At 40.6% G+C, this 12,810-nt stretch overlaps 1 protein-coding gene across 4 annotated transcripts in view; it reads left to right on the top strand.

The window, feature by feature from the left end:
* The window catches only part of Myo1b (myosin IB), a 165,422-nt gene that overhangs the window by 111,720 nt on the left and 40,892 nt on the right, over positions 1-12,810 (top strand). For all 4 annotated transcript variants that reach the window (XM_085837047.1, XM_085837050.1, XM_021176619.3 and 1 more), the window contains 6 exons: positions 1,664-1,762; positions 4,098-4,201; positions 5,649-5,796; positions 6,055-6,173; positions 8,798-8,884; positions 9,504-9,569. In XM_085837047.1, coding sequence (XP_085693173.1) covers positions 1,664-1,762; positions 4,098-4,201; positions 5,649-5,796; positions 6,055-6,173; positions 8,798-8,884; positions 9,504-9,569 — 623 coding nt within the window. The remainder of the gene's footprint in view (positions 1-1,663; positions 1,763-4,097; positions 4,202-5,648; positions 5,797-6,054; positions 6,174-8,797; positions 8,885-9,503; positions 9,570-12,810) is intronic.

The raw sequence follows: 12,810 nt of genomic DNA, 5'->3' as shown, positions 1-12,810 counted from the left end.
GTTCTAGTACTGTTCTTCTGATCTCTTAGAAGCTTGACTGCTTGACAAGTAAAACTAGACTGTAGTTTTAACCATTTCCTCTTCTGCACTCACGTGTACTCAATTGTTTGACGTTTCATTTCTTGAGAGAAGATGAAGATTTCGGCTGCTTTCCCCCTAATTTACACACTGATCTGTGCTTTTCACTTTCTACCCTCCTTTTCTTTTCTGAATGTCAAGTCTTCATTATTTTTCACCCACAGTCTGGAGGCATTGCAGTCTCTCAATTTTCGCGACCGCTGGAAGTGAACCCAAAGGGTCTGCAGGATTTCATCCTAGTACTTCGGTGCTTAACTATTTCTGTTTGTTTTTCCAGTTGGCTTAGTATAGGTCTTGAGTCCTGTCTCTTCATTTTTAAAAACAACCTAGTATATTTAGAGTGCTGCATATTTCCCATTCAACATAGCTACATTGTCAAATTCTCCTCAGCCTGCATCCTCAAATGCTCTTGTAGATGCCTCAAACCCATTAAATAACATTTGGATTTCAATGTGATTTGGACTTGGTGTGCCAGTAATGTGAGTACACGGAAATGATGGTTTAGAATGTCACTGCTATAATGTTTTATAGCTAGAAGTGTAAATTTATAAAGGTGCATTTTAGAGTTAAAATTGGCCCTTTCCAGCAGAGCTCAGCCCTCTTTTTTTTTGTTTTTGTTTTTTTTTGTTTTGTTTTGTTTTGTTTTTTTTGAGACAGGGTTTCTCTGTTTAGCCTTGGCTGTCCTGGAACTCACTCTGTAGCCCAGGCTGGCCTCAAACTCAGAAATTTGCCTGTCTCTGCCTCCCAAGTGCTGGGATTAAAGGCATGCATCACCACTGCCCAGCTTCAAACCCTCTTTTGTGTATCTGGTGAGGAGTTAGCAGGATTTGAGGCAGGAGGAGACTATTGTCTGTAATTCAGTCACAAGTACTCCCTTTGGTTTTTATTTTTTATTTTTCATTTCTGGGTAAAAATATGAAAACTTGATGAGACCTTAAGTTTAAGAGATGGAAAAGTATCTGGAGTTGGTAAATGTATTGTCAAATAATACACAATCCTAAAACTTGAGGATCTAGAAAACCCATTCTAATTCTTCTAGAAGGTGCAGGGTGAGTATAGAGCCCAGGAGCTGCACCTGGGTCAGATGGTCTGATGTCAGATATGAGTTCCCAGATGAGCCTGCGTGCACAGCAATATCATGATGCCTTATAAACGAGATAGTATCCAAGGAGCACTTACGGACTGGACTGTGAGGCTTGGGTTTTTTTAGCATTATAATTATGTGGATCTGAATGGATGTATTTCAGTACTTATATTTGTAACATTACATTTTAAAGAGTTTAATATGACCATTACAAAGAGGATATTAGTATTAAAAGCTCTTATCTTGAATGGACTTGTTGGATGTAACTGCTTAATCTGGTAATTTAGTTGATTTCAGTAGAGTTGTCCTTTTTTCAAGTCGAGTTTAAAATATAATTTCTTTTATTGTTTTATTTTATTAGTATGAAACCAATGAAAGAGAGAGAAAGCAATATGTGTGTGTGTGTGTGTATATATATATATATATATATATATATATATATATATGAAGGTAAAATACATTTTATACAATTTAATTTTGGTTTTTTTTTTTTCCTTTCAGATCTTTTAGAGAAATCTCGTGTTGTTAAGCAGCCAAGAGGTGAAAGAAACTTCCATGTGTTCTATCAGCTGCTCTCAGGCGCCTCTGAGGAGCTCCTCTGTAAGTCTGCGGTTCTGGCCTTAGGTTTTTATTGTCAGAGTATATCCTGAAGCATTCTCTACAGCACTCAGTCTGTATGTTTTCCCTGTTGACATTTTCATTTCGCCTTGCTCTGGTTGCTTCTACCACACCTAACATTTCTTTCCTATTTCTCTATCTCACCAGAACCAACTCACATGCCTCAGATGTGTTAAAGCCTTATAGCTGGAGAAGGGCTCCTTGTAAACTTAAAATCAAAATCGAGAACTGTACAATTTAAGAAAGTTGTAAAATGTAGTAAAGGTCTATAGTTGTATGAGAATTTTCTCAGTAAGGATTTAAAAAGCGTGGGGAATGAGTGGGCCGGGCAAGGTGGCTCAGTGAGCAAAGCACTTGCCTCCAAGCCTAACTCCCTGAGTTCCATCCCTGGGACTCTCCTGGTTTAAGAAGGAAACCAATTCACCTGTGCACCCTTGCCATGATCAAGTGAGTGTACATACATACGTGTACTTACACATGTACAGTAAATAAGTAATAATTTTTTAAGTCATAGGGAAGATATTTGTAGCTATACAAGAGTTAACAATCTGACTTTTGGAGATTTTTAGAGAATTAAAGAGTTCACAAGGAAATTATTTATTAGCTATTGGCTACATCATCAGTATTCAGTAGCTACTAGCTACATCACCAACAGTTCAAACAAGAATTGCTGAGGAAGGTCTGTCACTCACGGAGACAAGCGCTTCCATTTGTTACTTTTCTTTTTCTTTTTTATACTTTCTTTTTTTTTTTTCATTTTTTATTAGGTATTTAGCTCATTTACATTTCCAATGCTATACCAAAAGTCCCCCATACCCCCCCACCACTCCCCTACCCACCCACTCCCCCTTTTTGGCCCTGACGTTCCCCTGTACTGGGGCATATAAAGTTTGCAAGTCCTATGGGCCTCTCTTTCAAGTGATGGCCTATTAGGCCATCTTTTGATACATATGCAGCTAGAGACAAGAGCTCCGGGGTACTGGTTAGTTCATATTGTTGTTCCACCTATGGGGTTGCAGTTCCCTTTAGTTCCTTGGGTGCTTTCTCTAGCTCCTCCATTGGGGGCCCTGTGATCCATTCCATAGCTGACTGTGAGCATCCACTTCTGTGTTTGCTAGGCCCTGGCATAGTCTCACAAGTGACAGCTATTTCTGGGTCCTTTCAGCAAAATCTTGCTAGTGTATGCAATGGTGTCAGCGTTTGGAAGCTGATCATGGGATGGATCTCTGGATATGGCAATCACTAGATGGTCCATCCTTTCGTCACACTTCCAAATTTTGTCTCTGTAACTCCTTCCATGGGTGTTTTGTTCCCTATTCTAAGAAGGGGCAAAGTGTCCACACTTTGGTCTTCATTCTCTTGAGTTTAATGTGTTTAGCAAATTGTATCTTATATCTTGGGTATCCTAAGTTTCTGGGCTAATATCCACTTATCAGTGAGTACATATTGTGAGAGTTCCTTTGTGATTGGGTTACCTCACTCAGGATGATGCCCTCCAGGTCCATCCATTTTGTTACTTTTCTTATATCTGTGACTAAATACTGAGGGAGAAGCAATGTAAGAGAGGAATGGTTGCCTCGGCTCATGGTGCAAGGTGTGAAGGCAGCGGCATTTGCCGTTGTAGGCATGGGGCCGTGAAGCTGCTCACATCTGGGCAGACCGAGAGCTCAGAGAGGTGAATCCTGGTGTTCACGATGTTTACCCTGGGCTCCATAGACGGCGCCACCCACATTTCCAGTGTGTCTTCCCTCTGTGAAATCAACCTCAAAACATCTAGCGTTATGTCTCTTAGGTGATTCTAAACTGGCAATGAAAGTTGACCCTCACTACCATGCTCACTGGTAATCAACAAATGCACATTAGAGCCCATTGAATCACCCACTATGCATACATTAGTAAAGTGTGGGAAGGATAAATGTGGGAAGATTGCTCTGCTTTGTAGCCTTGCAATCTATTGGTCTAGTGAGAGCCTCTGACTGTCAATAACAGTTCCCCCAACAAAGAGTCACAGAAAGATCAGAGTCTGTAACCTGTCTTATCATCTTTGGGGATCTATTACTCCAGAATAATAGATTCATAGGAATCCAAAGCCAATTTCTATGAAGGGCATTTTCCATTCCCTTGTGCCTGCCCATCCTACATTGCGGTATCTCCCAGCAGCGGTTACAAACGTGAATTTTGATCTTTGCGTGTCAGTTTTTATTGTTGACTTGATACGTAACACAAAGGACATTTTATCTGGGCGGTAAAAAGTGAAATTGTGAAGAGGTGTACATTTATTGATATAATGTATCAATTTGTATGCATGACTCAACAGACAAGCTTAAACTGGAGCGGGATTTCAGCAGATACAACTATCTGAGTCTGGACTCTGCCAAAGTTAATGGTGTGGATGATGCTGCCAATTTCAGAACTGTTAGGGTAAGAAGTGCCTTCATTACGCTTTGAAATGGGTAACCCTGTACTGCTCAGTCAGAACTGCTTACAGTTCAGTTTTCTTTACATCATAATCTATGCTCCCCAAGGTTCTAGATACATCCAAGAATTCATTATGTGTTTATCAGTTTGGTTTTTACACTAGCTCGATAATCGTATAAGGTTTCCAAGGCCAAGTTTACTAGGGCATGATGCTTTACCATTTGTAAAATTGAGCCTTCATCTATTGTCCTGGGACTTGACTCTCAGTGTGTACTGAAATTCTAAGTAGTTTTTTTTTTTAAGCCAGAGTTAATTTTCAAATGTGAAATCTGCCTTTGGGTCCTGTTAGTTTGAAAGTGTTTTTAGGCCAAAAATCCCGTTTTTTAAGCAGATTTAGCAAATGACAACACGTTAGAAGAATCTGCATTCCTTGTTCATTAGAAAAGAAGCGACTTTTACATGACACTCTGCTTTCTTCTTTATGTGGCACACACTTTCAAAATGACTCCCATGATGACATTATGGTAACTAGGATTTACTTCCAAACGAGACAGCTGGGGCTGGGGGCAGGCAGGGAGGAGGGGAAGGAGGTGAAGCAAGATTGACACCCGTTAATGGTCAAAGGTGAATGAAGGGATATGGGGTCCTCCCCTTGTGCTTATTACTCATGATATGTTTGGAAATTTCCATAACAGAAAGTGTCCGTTACTCCCACTGCTGTGTAGAACAGTTTACACACATACAGAAGATAATAATGGCAGCTCTTCTCGGGAAGAGTGCATCTCTCAGTATGCCATTGTGTAAAACTGTATAAACACCCGCATATGGAAGCAATAGTCTGGACATGATTTTGTTTAAGACCTGAGTCCAATGCCAGTTCTGTAACCACTTTGCCTGGCACATAGTTGGCACTCCGTATACATTTGTGAATGAATGAGTGTCTCCCCTTCACCCTTGGGGCACTGCACCTTTGCAAGCCAATGTTTTTCTTGTATATAAAATAAGCAACGTTGTTTCTTGAATATAAAATAAGAAACGTTGTTTCTATTGCTGGAGGTTGTAGAAACATCTTGCTTGGTTTTGTTTCTAGAAACAGAAGACCAGTGTGAAGGAAAAAAAAAAGGCATCTATGGAAACCAGCTGGTTGATTTGAAAAGGGGGGGGGGAGGGGCACTGAGGCTCAGCTCCCAGCCCTTTTCTGTCTTCCTATCTGTGTACAGTAACTCTGCATGGTGCCTTGGAGGCTCTTAAGTCACAGTTTGGATCCACCTATCGAGATCATTGCTTTGTGTTTTATTTACTTATTTATTTATTTATTTATTTTACCCCAGAAGTAAACCTGTAACACTATTCATTGAATTTCATTATTTGTTAAAACAAGTAAACAGCCACAACCAAACAGCAACAGGCACAGAAGTATAGAAAGCAAACAGGTGCTTCTCTCTTCCAGAATGCTATGCAGATCGTGGGCTTTCAGGATCATGAGGCCGAGGCTGTCCTGGAGGTAGTGGCAGCCGTTTTGAAACTGGGGAACATCGAGTTCAAGCCTGAATCACGAGTGAATGGTTTGGATGAAAGCAAAATCAAAGATAAAAATGGTAAGTTAGTGGTCAAGCAGTTTGGCTCAGGGAACCTTCTTTGAACGTCTGCCCAGCTTCTAATCTAGGAAACAAACCTTGGACTTATCATAGATTTCAAAGAACTTACTAGTGAAACTAAACATAAATATCACCACAGTGAAGTTCTCACCCTTCTGATTCATACGTGTTTATACACTTGATTTAGGAAGAACAGCTTCGGACTTGATAATGATCATGAGTAGCTTATAGAGTCTGTCCTTCTCTACCCCCCAACAGAGTTAAAAGAAATTTGCGAGTTGACCAGCATCGATCAGGTGGTTTTAGAAAGAGCATTCAGTTTCCGAACAGTTGAAGCAAAGCAGGAGAAAGTTTCAACCACGCTGAATGTGGCTCAGGTAGGTAAACTGTAACATGCAGAGGAAAGCTTTGCTCAAGTGGTGGTATTTTTATGTGAAATGTTTGCAGACAGTTACCTCAAGGCCAGGCTGTATTCCACATACTGTTCTAGGTGTTGCGAGCAAGATGGTAGATATGTGTTGTTAGGATAACAAAAGTTGTATCTTATTGTGCTGAGGATCATCACACAAGGTTCTCATTCTAAATCTTTGACAACAGTCCTAAGCCTATCTCACATGTGTGATGTGTCTTAGCTGCAGGTCAGGACTAGTCTCAAACAAAATTCTCTGAGTCAGGGTCCTGGTGGCATCTCTCCAGATGTGCAGTGCAGAGCATTGCTCTTGGTCTCTGCTTATATTCTGTCCAGTGGGTGTCATGGGGTCTCTCCAGATGTGCAGTGCAGAGCATTGCTCGTGGTCTCTGCTTATATTTTGTCCAGTAAGTATCATGGGGTTCTAAGACTGTGTGCATTATCTTGAGTGAATGATGTCACTGGATTTTGGTTATCAGGTGCAGTCTTGGGTATCGTGGAGACTCTAACCAAGCTCTTTTTACATGTATAAAAGGCATTTTTTACTACGCTCATTACGTATTGGAAACACTAAGGGAAAAATAAACAGATAAGAGTTTCTGTTTTCAGGGAGCTGAAAATTAAGGTAGGGGAATGTTAGATAAATAGATACAGAAGCTATTCTAGCAAGCAGCATGCGCTAAGTACTCAATGATAAAGAGAATGAGGAGAACAGAATAAAGAAGATTCATGTCCATCAGGGCAGGCAGGAAGGAAGGTCATTCAGACTGAAAAGTGAGCACCCAGCAGAAGTGGGCATGATCTGCCTCATATTTCAAAGGGTCCCTCTGGCTGGATGGAAAGAGCAGAGCCTGAGGGAAAATAAGGGCAGTTGAGAGGGACACCCACTAATCCAGAGACAGATGGTTGCCTTGGAACCAGGGGGCGTGGTCTCGCTGGATCTGCTTTGAAAATAGAGGCAACAGAATTGCTGATGTCTTAACTCAAGGTAAAAGAGGAGTGACTGGGGATTGATTCCATGTTTTAGGAGAAGAGAATAGGCTAGAAGCCCCAGTGGTCAAACTGGACTCTCTTCCACATTGTACTTCCACTATGCTTCACCTGCCAGAGAAGTCTTCCTGCAGAAATTTAGGTTGCTTCCACAGATGTGTGTAGGATGATAATGTTAATGCACTCGAGTGGCACTGGGAGGCCCTTGTGGTGTGAACCCTATGCTCTGCAAGTTGGACATTTTTCTACCAGTTGGTGCTGATCTGGGCTGGAATTAAATGGCTTACTACTGCTCGTGCGGGCCTGCTTCGTTTAGTCAACCGTAGCTTCTGGTCTCACCCTCCTTGCAGCCAGCCATGGCTGCCCTGGAACCACTGCATGGTCACAGCCACTGTAGAAACCATTTGTTCTTTCTGTTCCTTTCTGCTCCCCTTTACTCTCTCTGTGTTTCCGAGGCTGTGGAAATGCTTTGCCATATGGAGGTTGGGATTATAGCAGCCTGTCCATCAGTGGAACTCGTGTGCTTTTCCTTGTAAATGATTGCCAGCTGACTCTTCACGGTCAGATAGTGAGCAGTTGGCTTAATGGGAAGATATTGAACGCATGCCTCAGAGTACAAGCCCCGACAGGAGCCCCTATTAGAGAAATCGAGACCGAGAAAAGCTTTGTGGAGAGAGAAGAGGGTTTGGATAAAGAATGGACAGAATGGTATTTCAAAAAGAAAGACAGGTTTGGAGCCTGAGGACCTGGATGAGCCAGGCTCGGCTGCACTGTTAAGTTTGGGTCAGGATTCAGAACGTGGCCAGGAAAAGCAAGTTGGGCTTGGAGAATATGTGCGAGAGGATCTCAGACTTGGACACTCAGTTACCTGGGCAGCCTGGTGATTTTTTTTTATTATTATTAATTTATTTATTTTTGACCATACCTCCAGAGAGGTGGGTACAGTGGCCCCAGTTTTCAGGAACTTTGTATCTCTCCATAGGTAAAATGTCCTTCCCTTCTCTGAATCTTTTGAAATATTCTACATATTATCCTGATTATATTATCAATTATACTTTCTTTTTTTATTCAATTCAATTAGAGAACTGGGTTAGGTCACTGAAGAAGTTTATCGATTGTTATATTCTGACCTATTTTATTTCCTTTCGTTTGTATGAGTGTGTGTGTCTGGGAGGGGGGATGACTGTATTAAGGATACAACTTTTCAGTTTCTTACCTTCGATGTAAATGTTCATTTGCTCAGCTCTACAGTGATCCTCCTGTATGTCACTATATTACATCTCTTTCATGGGTGTTGATTTTCCTATTCTTCAGATCCTCTCTTGGTTTTCCTTTGCTCTATATCACTAGGATGAATATTTTTGTGGCAAAACATTCTGTGATATTGGAATTAATTTCCTGGGATGCAAAAATGTAGTCTGGGTGAAAATTTTACCTAATTCTCTCAAAGTTTGACTGTCTAGCCAATATATGATAAAAATTCCATCAAGGAGAAATTTGAAATACACAGGCTAAATATTTTTAAAGTATTTTAAATATTTTATAGAAATTAAGCACTGTAGCATTTGTTAGTGTTAAGTTGTTCTTTTTTCTTTTTAATAGGCTTATTATGCCCGTGATGCCCTGGCTAAAAACCTCTACAGCCGGTTGTTTTCATGGTTGGTAAATCGTATCAACGAAAGCATTAAGGTATTGAATCTCTGTAAGACACTATTTGTAATAAATAAATGGTAGTCACCGTGCAAACATTATATTAGAGAAGCTTCGTTCTATCAGCAAATATTCAGTCGCCACTTTAAAGGGTGATTCTTTACGATAGCTCGATCTTGCATAAGACTGAACTTTGCCAGGGGTTTTGTTTCTCTTGCTTTACCATGTGCTCTGGGTCTCACTGGGGACCAGACTGGTCTTGTGGTCTTTGCAGAGCAGCTAGCATTTTTTTAGGTAGTTGTATACACTTCACTGAAAAGATGACTTTTTCTTTTAGGTACCTATATGATCTTCATTAAATACGTTTGGAGAGAGTTAATATGATTTTCATTGGGTATTGAACAAGGTGACCATGAAAAGCTTTGTGCTTGGTCAGAGTTGATTCTTTTTTTTTTTTGTTTCATAACGTGAGGCACCCCCAAGTCCTTGGGTGCCTGTGTCATTATTGTTAAGTTTCTGAAGGATTCCACACCGGTACTCTTATCTTCTAAGTTTTTAACCAAACAACTGAACAATTGTTTTACTTCAAAACAGCTTGTGCCTCTTGGTGTTATATTATGACTGCATTTTCTTATTAACTTGAAATATTTTTTTTAAGGCACAAACAAAAGTGAGAAAGAAGGTCATGGGTGTTCTGGACATTTATGGCTTTGAAATATTTGAGGTAAGTTTTTTTTAAAATGAGTACTACTGTTATTAAAGTGGAAGAGTTAGAAATGAAGTCACGTTGTATAGGCAACTCATTATAAATAACTGTGCCTTGAATCTGAAAGTAAGATCCTTGCAAGTATAGCCATAGTGTGTGTGTGTGTGTGTGTGTGTGTGTGTGTGTGTGTGTGTGTGTGTGTGAAGTGCTGAACCACCATTTAGAGGCTTTTGAAATTTTTATGTGATAACGTGTCTTCCATGTTACATGAGCACTGGTGCCTATGGCCATCCAGTCATTCATAGGTTGCTTGAAAAAGAAAGCATAAAAAACACCAGGAAGGGAGAAGCCAGAGACTTCCATCGCCTAAATAAAGCTGTCTAATTCTTGTGAGTTAGGGGTTAGGGATGGGATTCCATACCACCTTTGGTCTTGTCCATGCCATGCCTGCTGTGATCTTACAACAATGAACTCCAAAGCAGAAGTTCAGAATGAGCTTGCTTGCTCCAAATTAAATGGTTGACCATTATACTTAAGTTAGGCATGGTTGCAAATGCCTTTAATCCCAGCACTCAGGAGACAGAGCCAGAGGATGTCTGTGAGTTTGAGGCCAGCCTGGTCTACTGAGTGGGTTTCAGGACAGCCAGGGCTCTGGCATCGTAGGGCTATCTGAATACAATAGTAACTGTGTATGCTGTCAGATTTAATTTTCAGAACAGCTCCATGGAGGTAGCTGTTATTCCCATTTCACAGATGAGAAAGTTAGGCTGGTTATCTACCACACTTGACTTCTGCTAAATGATAAACGTATGGTCCAACTCCCTGGTTTCCCAATATTTTCTTTATTTCTTTCCTTTCCTAGTAGGGTTAAGACCAAGGTCATTTCGTTACTTTTCTCTCCAGACTCATCGGTTCCCTGTTGGGAAAACCCCAATGTTGTCACAAGCCTCCAGTTCCCTGTCTCACTGTTCTTACATCCGTTCCAGATTCTGTTCAGTTTGGAGATGCGTTTAGATGGAGGTGTGCATGCTGGCCACCGTCCTCAGCTAGGAATGCTCAGCCTTCAGCACAGTTCCCATTTGTTGGTGCCTTTTAGGCTAAAACTACGAAAGAAGCTGCAGGTCTCTTGTTGGTTGAGGTTTGTGCATTGGGAAAATTCTTGTGTATATTCAGAAATCACTGTGCTTAAATTAATTTCCTTTAGCAAGATCTCAGGATACTGTTACTAAGTAGGCAGATGTTAGAGTCATTCTTTACCATTGGCAGGGGGAAAGATCTCTTACCTGGTATAGCACGGATCTAAATTTAAATAGTTTCATGAGTTGGCTGATGGGTAAACATTGATCTTAATAGAAATTTATTACAGTTAATGATGCTCATAAAATTAAAGATAGTGTATTTACATTAATTTTCCTAGAAAACAATTTATTGCTCATAAATAGCATGTGCATTTTTAGAATTTTAGCCATGGCATCATGGGTATAAAGAGCCTATGTACACATTCATTTATTGCTTATGACTAAGTCAGATTCTTAATGCCATGTCACACACAGCCTTGGTTGGCCTGGAATTTACTACATAGAGTAGGTAGTAGTCTCTGCCTCCCACGTGGTGGGGTTATGCGCATACACCACCAGACCTAATTGAAACTATTTTTGATAGGATAATGGGGTTATGTTGAGACATACAGTTAGCTTCCCCTCTAGTGCATCCTAAGATGTCATTAGCTTTAGAAAATGGGCCCTAACCGCTCTCAAAGGAAACCACTTATACCTCACAAGCCACTTAAGATGATCAGCCTGATGTAAGCCACATACCAGGAACAAATCAGGCAGACATTTAGTTATTTGCTTGGAATTTACAATCTAGCTTTAAGACTTTAAAGAAAGTCTTTGCTGCTGAAGATGGGGATACCCACACAGGAAGTTAGAAAACTGACTGCCTAGGGAATGGCACTACCCACAGTGGGCAGGCCCTCCCACCTTGATTAACATATTATTTTATAGTATCCTTTCTCTATGTACCTAATCAGAACAGAAGTTGAATGTCAGTAGGCAAAACATCCATAAACTTGGTTCTGGATGAATTATCCTCCAAGAATCCCAGAATCTTCTCTACGTACTTTAGATTTCACTTCTTTCAGGTTTTTCACCACACCTTTCTTGCTGGACTTTGCCTTCCTACTGCAAGTTACAGTGTCACTTTTTCAACACAGTCACAGCTCAAGACTCTAGTTCTGAAGATCTGTGCACTGTGTTTCTAAATGCTCTTCAGATGGATGCTCTACTTGAATATCTCAAAAACTTAGCTACACAGTGGAGTCACCTAGGGAGCTTTCAAGATTTCCTATGTTTAGATTGAACTAGATACCAAACCAGAATCACGAGCATAGGACCTGGCAGCAGTATTTCTACAGTTCCCCAGTGACTCCACTGTACAGTCAAGGTTGAGCCCAAATCGTATCGACAGATTTGTTACTGACCTGGAGCTCTGTAGCACACTTGGAGCTCATGTTATGAGTGCACTCTTTAAACAAAAGTATCTGAGTGAGTAAATCCATTAAGTTATACCCACAGTAAATGTCAGTCACTGTCTTAGCTTCCTTTTCTGTTGCTGTGACAACATACCCTGATGAAAGCAACTTAAGAGAGAAAAAAATTTATCTGACTTGTGATTCCAGGTTGTAGCCCATCATCATCATGAGGAAGTCAAGGTAGCAAGAACTTGAAGTATTTAGTCACAGAACATCCACAGTCAAGAGTAGAGAACAATGAATTCTTGACCGTGCTCAACTTGCTTTCTCTTTAACAGCTCAGAATCTTCTGCCTAGGGAATGGTCCCACCATGATTAACATAGTCGTGGTATCTTCCACAGTCATGCTCACAGAGCAACCTAATGTAGACAATCCCTTGTTGAATTTCCTTTCCCAGTAATTCTGAATTGTGTAAAGTTGACAATCAGAACCATCACAGGCATATAAAATCATTGAGTTCAGTTTTCTTCTCCATGAAATAAGTGCATTTTTAAAAATTAAGCATTACGAGCTCAAAACGCCAGAAATATCTTAGATTGAGAGGATAGTGATGGACTAGAGAGATGGTTCAGCGGTTAAGAACACTGACTGCTCTTCCAGAAGTCCTGAGTTCAAATCCCAGCAACCATATGGTGCCTCACAACCACCTGTAATGAGATCTGATACCCTCTTCTGGTGTGTCTGAAGACAGCTACAGTGAGTGTACTTATAATAAATAAATAGAT

This window comes from Mus caroli, unplaced genomic scaffold, assembly GCF_978045245.1.
Source record: "Mus caroli unplaced genomic scaffold, Mus_caroli_1 scaffold_1, whole genome shotgun sequence".
Classification (NCBI taxonomy): Eukaryota; Metazoa; Chordata; class Mammalia; order Rodentia; family Muridae; genus Mus; species Mus caroli.
Note: the sequence above shows the minus strand (reverse complement) of the source record. Positions and strands in the feature narration are given on the sequence as shown.